The 12,480-nt window shown below is 47.9% G+C and overlaps 2 protein-coding genes across 2 annotated transcripts; one reads left to right on the forward strand and one right to left on the reverse strand.

Annotated features, from left to right (window-relative positions):
- Window positions 1–1,618: 1,618 nt before the first annotated feature.
- LOC131282302 (aldehyde dehydrogenase 1A1-like) lies at window positions 1,619–3,501 on the reverse strand. The gene is made up of 3 exons (XM_058311717.1): window positions 3,336–3,501; window positions 2,478–3,258; window positions 1,619–2,400 (listed from the first exon to the last, which is right to left on the reverse strand). The coding sequence occupies exons 1-3, from the start codon at window positions 3,369–3,371 to the stop codon at window positions 1,748–1,750; spliced, it is 1,470 nt and encodes a 489-aa protein (XP_058167700.1). The 5' UTR covers window positions 3,372–3,501; the 3' UTR covers window positions 1,619–1,747.
- Window positions 3,502–5,064: 1,563 nt separating this feature from the next.
- On the forward strand, window positions 5,065–6,862 carry LOC131285805 (trans-1,2-dihydrobenzene-1,2-diol dehydrogenase-like). Its single transcript, XM_058314663.1, has 3 exons — window positions 5,065–5,485; window positions 5,560–6,101; window positions 6,300–6,862. The coding sequence occupies exons 1-3, from the start codon at window positions 5,281–5,283 to the stop codon at window positions 6,567–6,569; spliced, it is 1,017 nt and encodes a 338-aa protein (XP_058170646.1). The 5' UTR covers window positions 5,065–5,280; the 3' UTR covers window positions 6,570–6,862.
- Window positions 6,863–12,480: the final 5,618 nt, after the last annotated feature.

Consider the following 12,480-nt stretch of genomic DNA (forward strand, 5'->3'; position numbering starts at 1 on the left):
AGCGTCACATGGACTAATTTTCATGCCCCACTGCACCCCAATCCGTGCTTTCGACTTCAAACCGTGTTTCGTGTTATTTTTTGTATTACATTCTAAAATCCCACGCCTTCCGAGAACCCTTCCGAACCGAGGAAGTGTGCGAGAACACCTTTGCAGGATTGACGGTGAATAATTGCTTCGTATTAACCTTTAATGCAAAGCACGTGCTCGCCACCCACAGCCTTTCCGCGGGGCCACCCAAAGGACAATTTTTCCACCATTTCCATCCCGTGCAGCTTTAATTTTATTCGTGGCAAATTCCTTACACATGGCTTACGGTGTAGCCGCTATTGGATTACACACTTTTTACACGCAGGGAACTTGATACTCTGAAGGAGGAAAATCTCAGGATTATCTTTCTTCCGGGGGTTTGTAAAGGGTGATATTTTCAAATGAAAAGTAACATAAACTAACAGTGATCAGATCACTGATGGTGGTTGTGGTTCATATGTAAAAAAGAAATCTTCGAAACGAAATATTTCGGTGAAATTCATTTTTATGAATAAACCTCAGGGTTGTGTTTTATAAGCATTTTATTTTTTATGCCACCAATATTTTAATGATAATCCCTCAACAATATTTTTGAACGAGAGCTTAGTGCTTTATAACCAAAAACATAAGTCAAATTATTTACTTTGCAATTTAAATCAAATATGTTTAATATCAACACACTGTTTAAACTCAGCCCCAATACTCAATTTATGTTTTACTGTTTTATTTTAAACAAATCATTTTATTTTTTACTTTGGTGCTTAAGTTTTAATATTTCTTTTGAGTGATATATGTTGTATCAATAGGTCACGATTTAATAGTTTTGTGATTTATATGTCTCAGAACTAACCAATAAAGTTGTATCAAATTATCGAAACATGTTCAACAATATATAAATTAGATAAAGCAAATAACCGTCATGTAGTAAACCTCTTCATCATCCCCTGATGTGTTTTAGTACACGATGTAAACGTGCCAAATAACGTACAGAATTAACTGAACGTGTTGCCTGGCAGCCAGCATTATTCATTCGACGACCTTTCCGATTAACATCTTCCCGGGTGCTCAGAACTTGCTATCTCGGCGAAACCATCCATCCCAGCCAACGCCGGCCGTTCGGCTGAAGTGCTCCCGGTGGGAACATACAGCGTGGACCACGGCAAGATAATTCATTTAAGCCCTGCCCTCTGTTTGTTCGAAGAAAGCAAACCGGAGGAGCATAATGAAAACAAAATTGGAAACACACTGCGGCAGAAGAAATTTGTTCGTGATTTTTAGGCCATGGAAAGAGGCTTGGGGGGTTGGCGGGTGTTTGGTGGCGATAAGCGACCGCTGCTTATCGAACAGCTGACGCAGGGCGAAACGTTTTCTCGTGCTACGCCCGTTGAGGTGGGCGATAAAGGGAGATTTATCGCGTCTGCTAGGTAACCGTTTGGCCACTTTCCGTTTCTTTCCGTGAGCTTGTTTTGACCACCTGAAGCTTCACAGCGCACGGCTGTCAGTTGCCACGATAAGGAATCGGCCCTCAATAGAACCCGCTCGGCGAAAAGAAAAACGAAGTCTTAGAGAATGAAACATTATGCTTTAGTATGATGAAGATGTATTTTGTTGTTGTTAGGACAAGAGGTACAAAGAACGAATAACAATGAAGTTATCAGCATCACCGATAGGCAACCAGCGATAGCAGCGGTACGGTGAACCGGTATGGTTGTTTGTGTTAAACCTTCGACGGAAGCCGGATGGTAACGGACTTGGTTTCCAGGTAGCCTTCGAGCGAGTGCTTGCCCAGCTCGCGACCGATGCCGGACTGCTTGTAGCCACCGAACGGTGCCTGGTTCAGGACCGCCAGGTACGTGTTGACCCACACCGAGCCGGCCTCGACCGCGTGGCTGAACGTAATGGCCTTGTTGATATCGTCCGTAATAATACCGGCCGCCAGCCCAAACGCCGTGTTGTTGGCACGCTCGATCACCTCATCCAGCGTGCTGTATTTGATGATGCTTTGCACCGGACCGAAGATCTCCTCCTTCGCGATCGTCATGTCGTCGGTGACGTTGGCGAAGATCGTCGGCTCGATGAAGTAACCCTCGGTTCCGACTGGCTTACCGCCGGTTACCAGCTTGGCACCCTCCTTCTGTCCCACCTCGATGTAGCCGAGGATCTTCTTGTACTGCGTATCATCGATCTGCGGACCGTGTACGGTTCCCTCGGCGAACGGGTTGCCCACCTTGCGTGCCTTCGCCAGTTCCGTCGCCTTTTGTACGAACTTGTCGTAGATGCTCTCGTGGACGAAGGTACGGGTGGCCGCCACGCAGCACTGACCCTGGTTTTCAAACACACCCATGTACGCAATCATGGCCGCTTTGTCGACTAAAATGGGGCAAAATAAGTAGGATTACAATTTGATCCATCAATGGTTGAATGACAAAAGTGATAAGCGAACTTACTGTCGGCATCTTCGCAAATCACCAACGGGCTCTTGCCGCCGAGCTCAAGCGAAACCTTCTTCAGGTTGCTCGTCGCAGCCGCCGCCATGATGATCTTGCCGACCTCAACGGATCCAGTGAAGGCCACCTTGCGGATGTCCGGGTGCGAACTGATGGCACCACCGGCGGTCGGTCCGTATCCAGGCACCACATTGATGACACCGTCCGGGAAGCCAGCTTCCTTCGACAGGGCCGCCATGTAAATCGCCGTCAGTGGCGTCTGTTCCGCCGGCTTCAGCACGATCGTACAACCAGCGGCCAACGCGGGACCCCACTTCCATGCCAGCATCGAAATCGGGTAGTTCCAGGGGATGATCTGTCCCACCACACCGACCGGTTCGCGGCGCGTGTACGAAAAGTGCGGCCCATCGGAGGGGATCGTGTCACCACCAACCTTATCGGCCAGCCCGGCGTAGTACCGGAAGGTTTTGATCGAACCCTGCACGTCGTACAGCGCGTTCGGGAACGCCTTGCCATTGTCCAGCGACTCGAGCGACGCTAGCACGTTCACGTCGCGCTCCATCAGGGTGGACAGCTTCCACAGCAGAGCTCCCCGGGCTGAAGCGTCCATCTGACGCCAGGTGGACGTGCGTACGAACGCCGCCTTTGCTGCCTTCACCGCCAGATCGACGTCGGCCTTGTCTCCCTCGGCAATGTCCGCCAGCTTCTTGCCGGTGGACGGATTGATCGTGGGAAAGGTTTTTCCACTGACCGCATCAACGAACTGGTTGTTGATGAAGATCTACGGACGCGAAACGAAACCAACCGTCAACCCATGGTCGTGCGTTCTAGAACAACTCCGCGCCACGGTTCACTTACCTTGGTGTATTTGATTTCCTGGTTAGGGTTTGCCATTTTGTTAATCTGCGTATTAGATTCGACGCTAGCACCAAACACACACTGCACAGAAACCGTTCAAGGTCAAACTGGAACCGAAGCAACCGAAAAGGGCTGGGGAGATGCAAACGTTAACCGACGCGATCGGAAGCGGAGCGCAGACTGATAAAACCGTCCGCGAACCCGGCAAGTCTTTCGGATTTTATAGTCCACCATCCGTCTTGGCTGGTGTGCGTGCGGTCGCGATCGCGATTTGTCGAGAGGAAAGGCGAGTGAGAAACCGCGGAACGATGTCACCGTGACGGGAGGAGACCAAGCGCGGGGATCATAGAAATGAAAACAAATCAACCAGACGAACGCCGGTCGGCATACGTGTACGCGGATGGAATTAAATTTCCGAGCCCCTCCCGGTTTTGTGTGCGTGTTTGCGCGAACCGTGGACATCTCGCTACAGTGCATTACTTGCGTTTTAGCACCACTTCGAGATGTTTCGCGGCGTCTGTTAGGAGATTAATTCGCGGAGTGAATCAACAATCTGCTGCATTGTGGTGTTGGTCTGGAATGTGGATTCAGTTATTCTTCATGTTTGCTGTGGCATTGTGGTACATGACCTTTGTGAAACATGATTTAATTTATCTTGTATGAATGCATGTATTTTAAAGTTTGCTGGAACTTCATCTTATTAGGACAACAATTGAAAGTACATACACCTCTTTTGATTGTAACAGAATTTCCTAACAATTTCTTTGAAGTGTTAGTGTCAGGCACAAAAAGTGGCAAACTTGATAACATCGAAAACGTCATTTTTTCATTTATAAATACATTTTCTACGACAACACAGAAATCCTTATCAACTACATATGTTTTTAAACATATGGCGAGTGACTACATTTTTACCTCTAACCTAATGCTTCACCAACACCGGCGGATTTCGGACCGATTACTAAGGATGATCATGCAAACAAGATAGAGAACCAGAAGTTTGTTCAATTACAAGATTGCGTTATCTGGAGATAACCCATTATCTTGACTTTTACGTCGAAAGCCGATTCTAGAAGTGCACAATGTACTCGCGCGACTAGTGATTCAATCTATTTTACATTTAAGTTTAAGCTTTAAGCTTAGCTAATTACAAATATTTTACAAACGTTTATGTTTACGACTATATTCATTCGACCCTTTTTTGATGTAATTGTTTCAATTACCCAACTCGAGACACATTTGAAAACTGGCTATGCCAACGCTTATACGCGGCATTAAATAGAGTCACACTTGCGTGTTTAGCTCGACAAATATTTATCGCTGCCGCAAAATAGTATACACACCCACTTCCTGTTCAAACTGGACTGTGAGCCACTTTGCACTCGGACGAGATGTAGTCGCTACCACTCCATCATCGTGGTGCTCGGAAGGTGACCGGTTTAGTTTGTCGAATGGTTGCTTTTATTTCTCCGCTGATAGCGAACGTGACCTATGGCACGGATGGGAATTCGATTAATGATGCATTTTTTTAAATTGTGTATATTACTGTTTCAACGTGTGCAATTTCAACATGAGTTTCACATATTTGAAAGCAGATTGAAATTTTTTCGAATTTAGTTTTTTTTTGTAATTATTGAAATATATAATTTTGTCTCATTAATTAAATTTAAAGTGGCCCTACTAATGAACCCACCACTGTAAATTCTGTCATCTCGAACCAAGTGTTGTTTATTTTCAGAAGTAGTTTCTCATCGGGCCCTTCACGGTCGCGAACAACAAATAATAGATAGTAGTGGGTATAATCATCGAATGCTAGCAATAGCACCGGCCAGTTCCACATATCACTCCACGTTGAACGAATCGCTATCTGCACTTACTACTCTACAGCGTCGTGGTAAAGTTATCCAAACGAACGAAGGTGAATTGAAAGGGCCAGCACACCAGAATGGCTCCGTTACGCTGGGGAATCGCAAGTGCTGGCAAGATTTCGCACGATTTCACGACCGCCGTCGGAACGTTGCCGTCGGACGAGCACCAAATCGTAGCCGTGGCCGCTCGGAAGCTGGCGGACGCGCAAAAATTTGCCACCCTACACGGTATCGAAACGGCGCACGAGGGCTACGAGGCGCTGGCGAAGAATCCGAACGTGGGTGAGTAGTGTTTTGGCCGTGGCGTTTCGTTTCGTCAAAACATCGGAATACCCAAATCCGTCTACGCGTTGCAGATGCCGTTTACATTGGCGCGGTCAACAATGCACACTACGAGATCGGACTGCTGATGCTGGAGCACGGTAAACATCTGCTGTGCGAGAAGCCACTCTGCCTGAACGAGGGCCAGTCGAAGCGTTTGCTGCAGCGTGCGGCCGAACGGAAGCTCTTCCTCATGGAGGCTATCTGGTCGCGGTTTTTCCCGCACTATCGTCTGCTCCGGGAGCGCATTGGGTGCGGGGAGCTGGGCGAGGTGAGGGAGGTCGATGTGGAATTTGGATTTGTCCTTGCCGATATCGATCGGTTGCGCTTAAAGAGTCTCGGCGGTGGTACGGTGCTGGATCTCGGCGTGTACACCATCCAGGTGTGTCTGTGGGCGTTCGGTGGGAAGGCTCCGACGAAGATATTGGCCTCGGGGGTGACCAATGAGGAGGGCGTCGATCTGGAAGTCACGGCCGAGCTGCACTTCCCCGGTGGGGGCATCGCGCGAATGAAGACGAGCGCCCTGAAGCAGCTGAACAATGAGGCCGTTGTGAAAGGCAGCAAGGCCAGCATAACGGTAGGTGGAGGTGCTGTAACAAACGGTGTGGTATTGACGAAAATATTATCAGCTTTTCCTCACGTAATTCGAATCCATTGGGAAATGAGATAAAATATTAATTATTCAGTTTAATTTAATTGGCCATCATTCCAGCGAACGCATTCATTTTTATGAAAATCAACTCGTAACTCACCCTCCTGTTTTCCTCCGTTTCAGCTACACGATTTCTGGTGCCCACTGAAACTCACCGACACCGATGGCACGGTCCGGACCGATACGCTGCCACCGGCACGGTATCCGTTCAATTTCCAGAACAGCTGTGGCCTCCGGTATGAGGCGGAGGAGGCGCGCCAGTGCATCCGGGGCGGCCGGTTGCAGTCGGAGAGCGTGTCGCATGCGGACAGTCTGCTGATTGCGCGCATTCAGGACGAAATCCGGAAGCAGGTCGGTGTCGTATTCCCGGAAGACGCCCAATTTGCACCGTAATAGTGGCGGCGCCCGGAAGTGGAACAAGGGCCCCCGTACGAGACCTGAATCCCAACGGTGGCACGGCAGCTATGTGGGCTGGAGTGTGTGTCCTTTCACGTGGAATCCAAATTTTGCAGCCATCAATCATGGGATGGATGGATGTGAATATTGCAAAAGCCTGCATTGAAGCTTTGATTGACATGATTGGTAGAAACACAAATGAAACGTGCAATATGAAGCACTTTGGTACGTAACGAAAAATTGAAATGGATTAGGAAGTGAATTAACTGAAAATGTTTTACGATTTATGACAAGAAACACGATAACCAATAAAATCGGTATCCGGTAACAACAACATCACAAAAGATAATCAGTAAAAGCAATCATTGTGATGTTGAAGCATAAGCATGTTCTTCTAAGAATTTCGCTTGCGGAATGTGAAGCTGTTGTGCTGCACTGTATTCAAATGTATTTTTAACATGAAATATGTGACTGTACATTGAAATGATTAAATAGCACAGCTCATACTATCTTTTGTATGCTTTACAAAGCTCCAATTTCTATAGAACAGGAATGTGCAGGGTTTTACGGAGGAAATTCTATTTCCAGGAAAGATGTGTTCTTTCTTCGTTACCACTTGTTTTCATGTTGGACATTTTCCTTTACGTTTATCACGATTTACCATGCAATGTTTATCACCATAATGTTTCTGTCTTGTGGTCGATTTAGAATTCCAAGAATTCGCGCTGTTTTGATGTGAAAAATGCGCATTGTATATAACTGAAGAACTTTAACACGCTTTTATTCAATTCCCAGTTGGCCATGCTATAAATTCCTACAATGTTTAACAACATTTGAACCAAACATAACAATTGATGGTTCATATGGTTTATGCTTTGATGGAGTTTATTTTTACGGCTGGAGTTCATATTCTATCCAATTCTTTCCGAGATTCAAAGCTTCATTTCATCTATCAACTGAGACGGTGGCCGAAACCAACCCGAAATCCGGTTCCTTAAATAAATTGAAGACGAATCACACTCAAATCAAACCCAATTCGCCCATGTTCATGCAAATGGAACAAGAGCGCCTGCAAGTGGCTTAATTTTATCCCTCCTTCGCCGGCAGTGGCGGTCATGAACCGTTCCGCTCGAAGTGAAACCCACGTCCTTCAACCTGGCGTCGTCTGGCTTTAAGCCTTGATGGGGTTATCCTACTCGTTTCTTTTTCGTTTGCCTTGTAAAATGAAGACGTTCGCCCGACACGGCCCAAAACGAGGTGGGCAAATGGCTCGCTCGCTGGAAGCATTGACCCAACTCAGCCAACCAGCGAACCGCGGTATTCCCTTTCCAGCAGGGCCAAACGCCTTCAAACCACCACTCACACCCCGGTTCAGTAGCCTTTTTCCCGCCAATCAAGAGGCAAGCAAGGTGTCTTGGGCGCTGGTTGAAACCCGTTTCCCGACCATGGCGATGAAGATATCGCTAACCGATCGCACGGAGCCAACCGTTATCTGCGAGTGCCATAAATTTATCCCTTAAGCACCGTGTGCCTTCCGTTCTTCCCCCTTCCCCTGTCTTTGTTGGAAGGACGAACGTTGGAGTAACTCTTTCAAGCAGCCCGACGGAATGAGATTGGGAGTGATAGCCGTTCCTTCCCTTGTTGGCATTTACCTGCCTCGAACCACGCTCCGGACCCGATAACACGACTGTCCTCCCGTCGCCATTCCACTCCCATCAACTCCGAAAATTTCTTCCTTTTCGTCCTTTGTAGGTGTGTTGTTTAAGCATAGGAGCAGACTTGTTGCCAAAGCGTCGCCCGAGCAGCACCCCATTATGGTGCTTGTGTGTGAGTGCCGGCCGGGAAGGTAACAATGTCCCGGTAATGGCCAACCCAATCGACGGATGGGCCGTGTTAGAGCCACCCGGATGCACTCCCCCTCCCCCTCCCCCTCGTGTTGATGGGCGTCGTTAGACGCGCACAAGAAAGCAAACGGCAAATTCAATCAACCGGGCGCCAACCTGGCACACATGGCCTCCCTGCTCCGTGGAGCTGAGCCGTTTTCGGTACACTATACGGCCGGCCAAATGGGAGGTTCGTGTGACGGAGGCCAGCTCCTGAAATGGGCCTTTGGACGCACGGATTAAACCTGGCGAACGATGGCCGTGGGGAGACGGAATCCTTCTAATGAATGTTGATGATGATGATGATGATGATGATGCGGGTGGTGGTGGTGCCTTGTGATGAAGCTTTTGTTGTGGCGAAGTATCTTCGATGTCGTGCCAAGAAGGTTCTTGGTTTTGTTGTAAACAAGGTTACAAAGGAAAGTTGTCGAATAGACGGTGCGGAAGTTCAATGCTTTGAATGTATCTCAACGTGAACATATTGAGCACACATTATTGAAAATTTATATTAAGCTTTCGAATGGAAACCAAACTGAAAACCACTTTCACTTATGTTTGGGTAGTGCTAGAATCCCGTTGAAAGTATTAAAAGTAAATATTTTCATAATAGTCATAGGCAAACTTATGTACAAAATGATTTTTTTTAAATATGTTGATATATTTAGCTGTTCTCGAGTTGGGTGAGGTACAAAATCAAAAAGATTTCAAAAGTCTTAAGATCATCAAACATTCACCTGTTCATCGTTAGCTTCCTCCCGTGAGGGATGCAGTTTGATGCAATTTTTGAACTAACTTAAAACGTTGCCAACTTTTCCGGTGGAGCGTGCTCGACTTAAGCTTCACCTTCCAAATTAGAAATCTTACACCAACAGGCACGATTTCCTCGAATGCGATCCGACTGCTTTACTTCTTCTGCGAGGGAGAAACTTTTCGCTCACGTACCGTGCGCGATTGAGCTCGGCAAGAATGCGGCACGGCCCGGAATAGAAATGTCCTCGGCAAAAGACTTACACTGCTGACGCAATTTCCCGCCGCCCGGCGGTCTCACCTGCCTTTTCCACGCCGAGTGTGGAAGCGTCTTGGGTGCAGCATCGAGCGAAAAGAAATTTAACAAATTCAATTTCCGGCCTCGTGGAGTAATTCTGTGTGTGTGTGTGTGTGTGTCTGCTTGCCCACGGCCACATTCCTTGATCAGCCTGATGGAAAACAATCCCACAGTTTACACTGTGCTCGACGTAATGTTGTGTTTCCGTTTCACGCTTCCTGAGTTTCATTTCTTCATCGTCAATCCGGCGCGCGGAAGTAGTTAGTTTACCTCATCGTTGTGCAGCGTCGCACGGTTGATCATTGTTGCCAGTTCGCGCAAACACACAAACACACACGCACGTACAGCCTCTGCAGTTGAAAGCCCACCCCAACGGGAGGTTAAGATTGGCTCGCAAGAAGCTGAGAAAATAAGACAACTTGAGGAGACCCCAAGGAGAAAACCCGTTCCAACAAACGCCACCCCGGGGAAGGTTATGGTTCGTCGAAGAAGAATAAAAGGTGGCAATGCTTTTAAATAAATTACTTCCAACCAACCCACCTGCCCGCTCACGGGCTTCCGGAAGTGTCCTAGCAATGCGTTCCATTCCGTTGCATGGGGAAGAAGTTGCGTCACTGCGTCAGTCCGGGGTGGTTTTTGGTTGATCTAAACTTCAGCCGGCCTCAATCCGTTTTTCCCGAGGTCCGCGCCTGCCAACGACCGAGCCCGGAAATGGATTTTCGAGAAAGCGGGCAGCTTTTCAATTCCAAAACTTCCGGAAAATCTCCGGAAAACCGCTCGGGCGCACCTGCAAAAGCGAGGCCGGCGCTGATTAAACGTAATTAATTTTATCGCAATGCAGATTGTTTTGGGGTGCAGTAATTCTCCGCCGTTCTTTGCTGCTCTTATCACTCGGGCAGGGTGCGTTCGAGCAAGCGAGACCGAAGAAAGGCCAGCCTTTAAGGGCCTTTTGGGCGGGAGCACACCGGTTGATAAATCTTTTCGATCCGGTTGAACCGAGACGGTGCCGTCCTTGGTGATGTCCGTTTGGCGCGTTCGTCTTTCGAGATGCGTTTCTCAATCCGCTAATGGGCTTCCGGTTGGTTTGTCTTTTATAATGTTTTTTTTTTTGTTTTGGCTCACCCTGCCTGCCCCGAGTCCACAGTGTCGGGGCGTTTTCAATCAAATTAGAACGCATTCAAGTGCAATTATGTAGCGCACCGGTTCCGTCCGGTTTTCGGAAGTTTTTCCCGATTAAAATGGAAGCGAGAGAAGTTTAATTTCGGGCAGAAGCAAACCCGTTCCGGCAGGTTGAGTTTTCATTAATTAGGTACGCCCGGATTGCGAAATGGTTGCCAGTTTAGTGCCATTTTATGTTACCGAAGAAGAGTCCATCATAGTCAAATTGCTAGAACACTTACCTTGGGTGTTTTGAATATGATATAATCCTGTTCGAAAACAAAATTCACACAGACGTGTTGTTTTTATAGAAAAGTTATTTTAAAAACATCAACAATACTGTTAAGTTTTCAACAGCTTTGGGGTTACTAGACATCTTTGATGTTGAGCAAAAATCATTTTTGCCGCCACTTGCCAAGTGGTTCCGCATGGGACCACACACTCAACATTCTAGCTTCGATTGGCCTGAAAGAAGAAAATTGTCATCAGGGCAAACTAAACACTAAACTTTTCCCCCCGCCGGCCACAGTTAGCCGGAGAAAGTTGTCCGCAGCAAACTGAAGTGGCAGGACAAACTCTTACCGAAGGCTGAAGAAAGAAAGCGACACTCAACACGCCACTTGGCCGAAGGTCCACATGGCCGACGGTACGGAGCAAGTGATCAAAACTAATTGGCAGCAGAACTGTCCTACATTGAGACCTAACCGTATGCGGGGGTTTTTCTCCCTTCGCTTTGAGCCTTCCCTGGAAGCCGTTCGCTGGAAGCGTCCGTGATATTTCCTCCCCGATTGGTGCGGGGAAATGGAGCTAGAAATTACGGACAATAATTTGTTCATCCCCGGCACGTAGCGACCCACGGGTACGAGTCGAGCGCCTCGGCAAATGGGGAAAACTAATGCCTAATTTGGCACTCCCAAATTAGTGACCGTGTTATCGATGCCGATCGATTAGGCGAGGCTACTTCGGTTCGGGGCGTGGTGATGGTTTCAACGTTTTACCAAATCCTTCGCATGTACCGACGCATGTGCTTGTGGACATCGGGCAGCCTATCCATCGAGAGGAGTCCCGTTTGATTATTTTTTAATTCTACTTGCGTCATACATTCTACGGCTGAAGCACGAATAATGAATACTCTCACCGCTAATTTGGATTTCTATGGCGCGGTATGGTGTTCACTCTCGCCTCACCAACTCACACACACGCATACACATACATCACTCCAATCCCACGCCATTGACCGAACGTCCTTTTGCGTAAAGGACACGGCGGCGGTCACTCAGCGCAGGCGAGTGATTAAAATTCAATTGTCAACACTGGCCCGGAATCTCAATTTAATGTGCCTTTTAAGGATGGAAATCCACCGTCGATTTCTGTGACACTGGCGCGGGGCCGAAGCCGAGCCCTTCCACGGCGTCGATTTTCCAATCGCACAGAAGCGGTCGCCGCGACGAACGTTGGAGTGAGCAGCGAAACAAACAATAAATTTTCCCACCGCCCCAATCGAGGGCAAACGCGTGGCAAACGGCGGGGACTGTTGAATTAATTCATTGCCGTGCCCCGAAACGGTGGAAATTAAATGGAAACTATCTACGGGACGCTTCACTGTGTGTGGACACAACGCGGCCCCGGGTAGGAGTATAGTTTTCCGTCCCGCGAATGCAAGCGCTCCGGTTCGCTTTCGGACTTGCGGGTGCGGGGTAAAGAAGTGCACCGAAAGTGATTCACTATTTAAATTTGAAGCCGTTTTCTCGCGCCGTGCAAAGCAATCCGACGGCTAAATGGGCAAACCGGGAATATTTGAGGCAAGTTTGTCGAGCGCGAG

This window comes from Anopheles ziemanni, chromosome 2 (genome assembly GCF_943734765.1).
Source record: "Anopheles ziemanni chromosome 2, idAnoZiCoDA_A2_x.2, whole genome shotgun sequence".
In the NCBI taxonomy this organism is placed as follows: Eukaryota; Metazoa; Arthropoda; class Insecta; order Diptera; family Culicidae; genus Anopheles; species Anopheles ziemanni.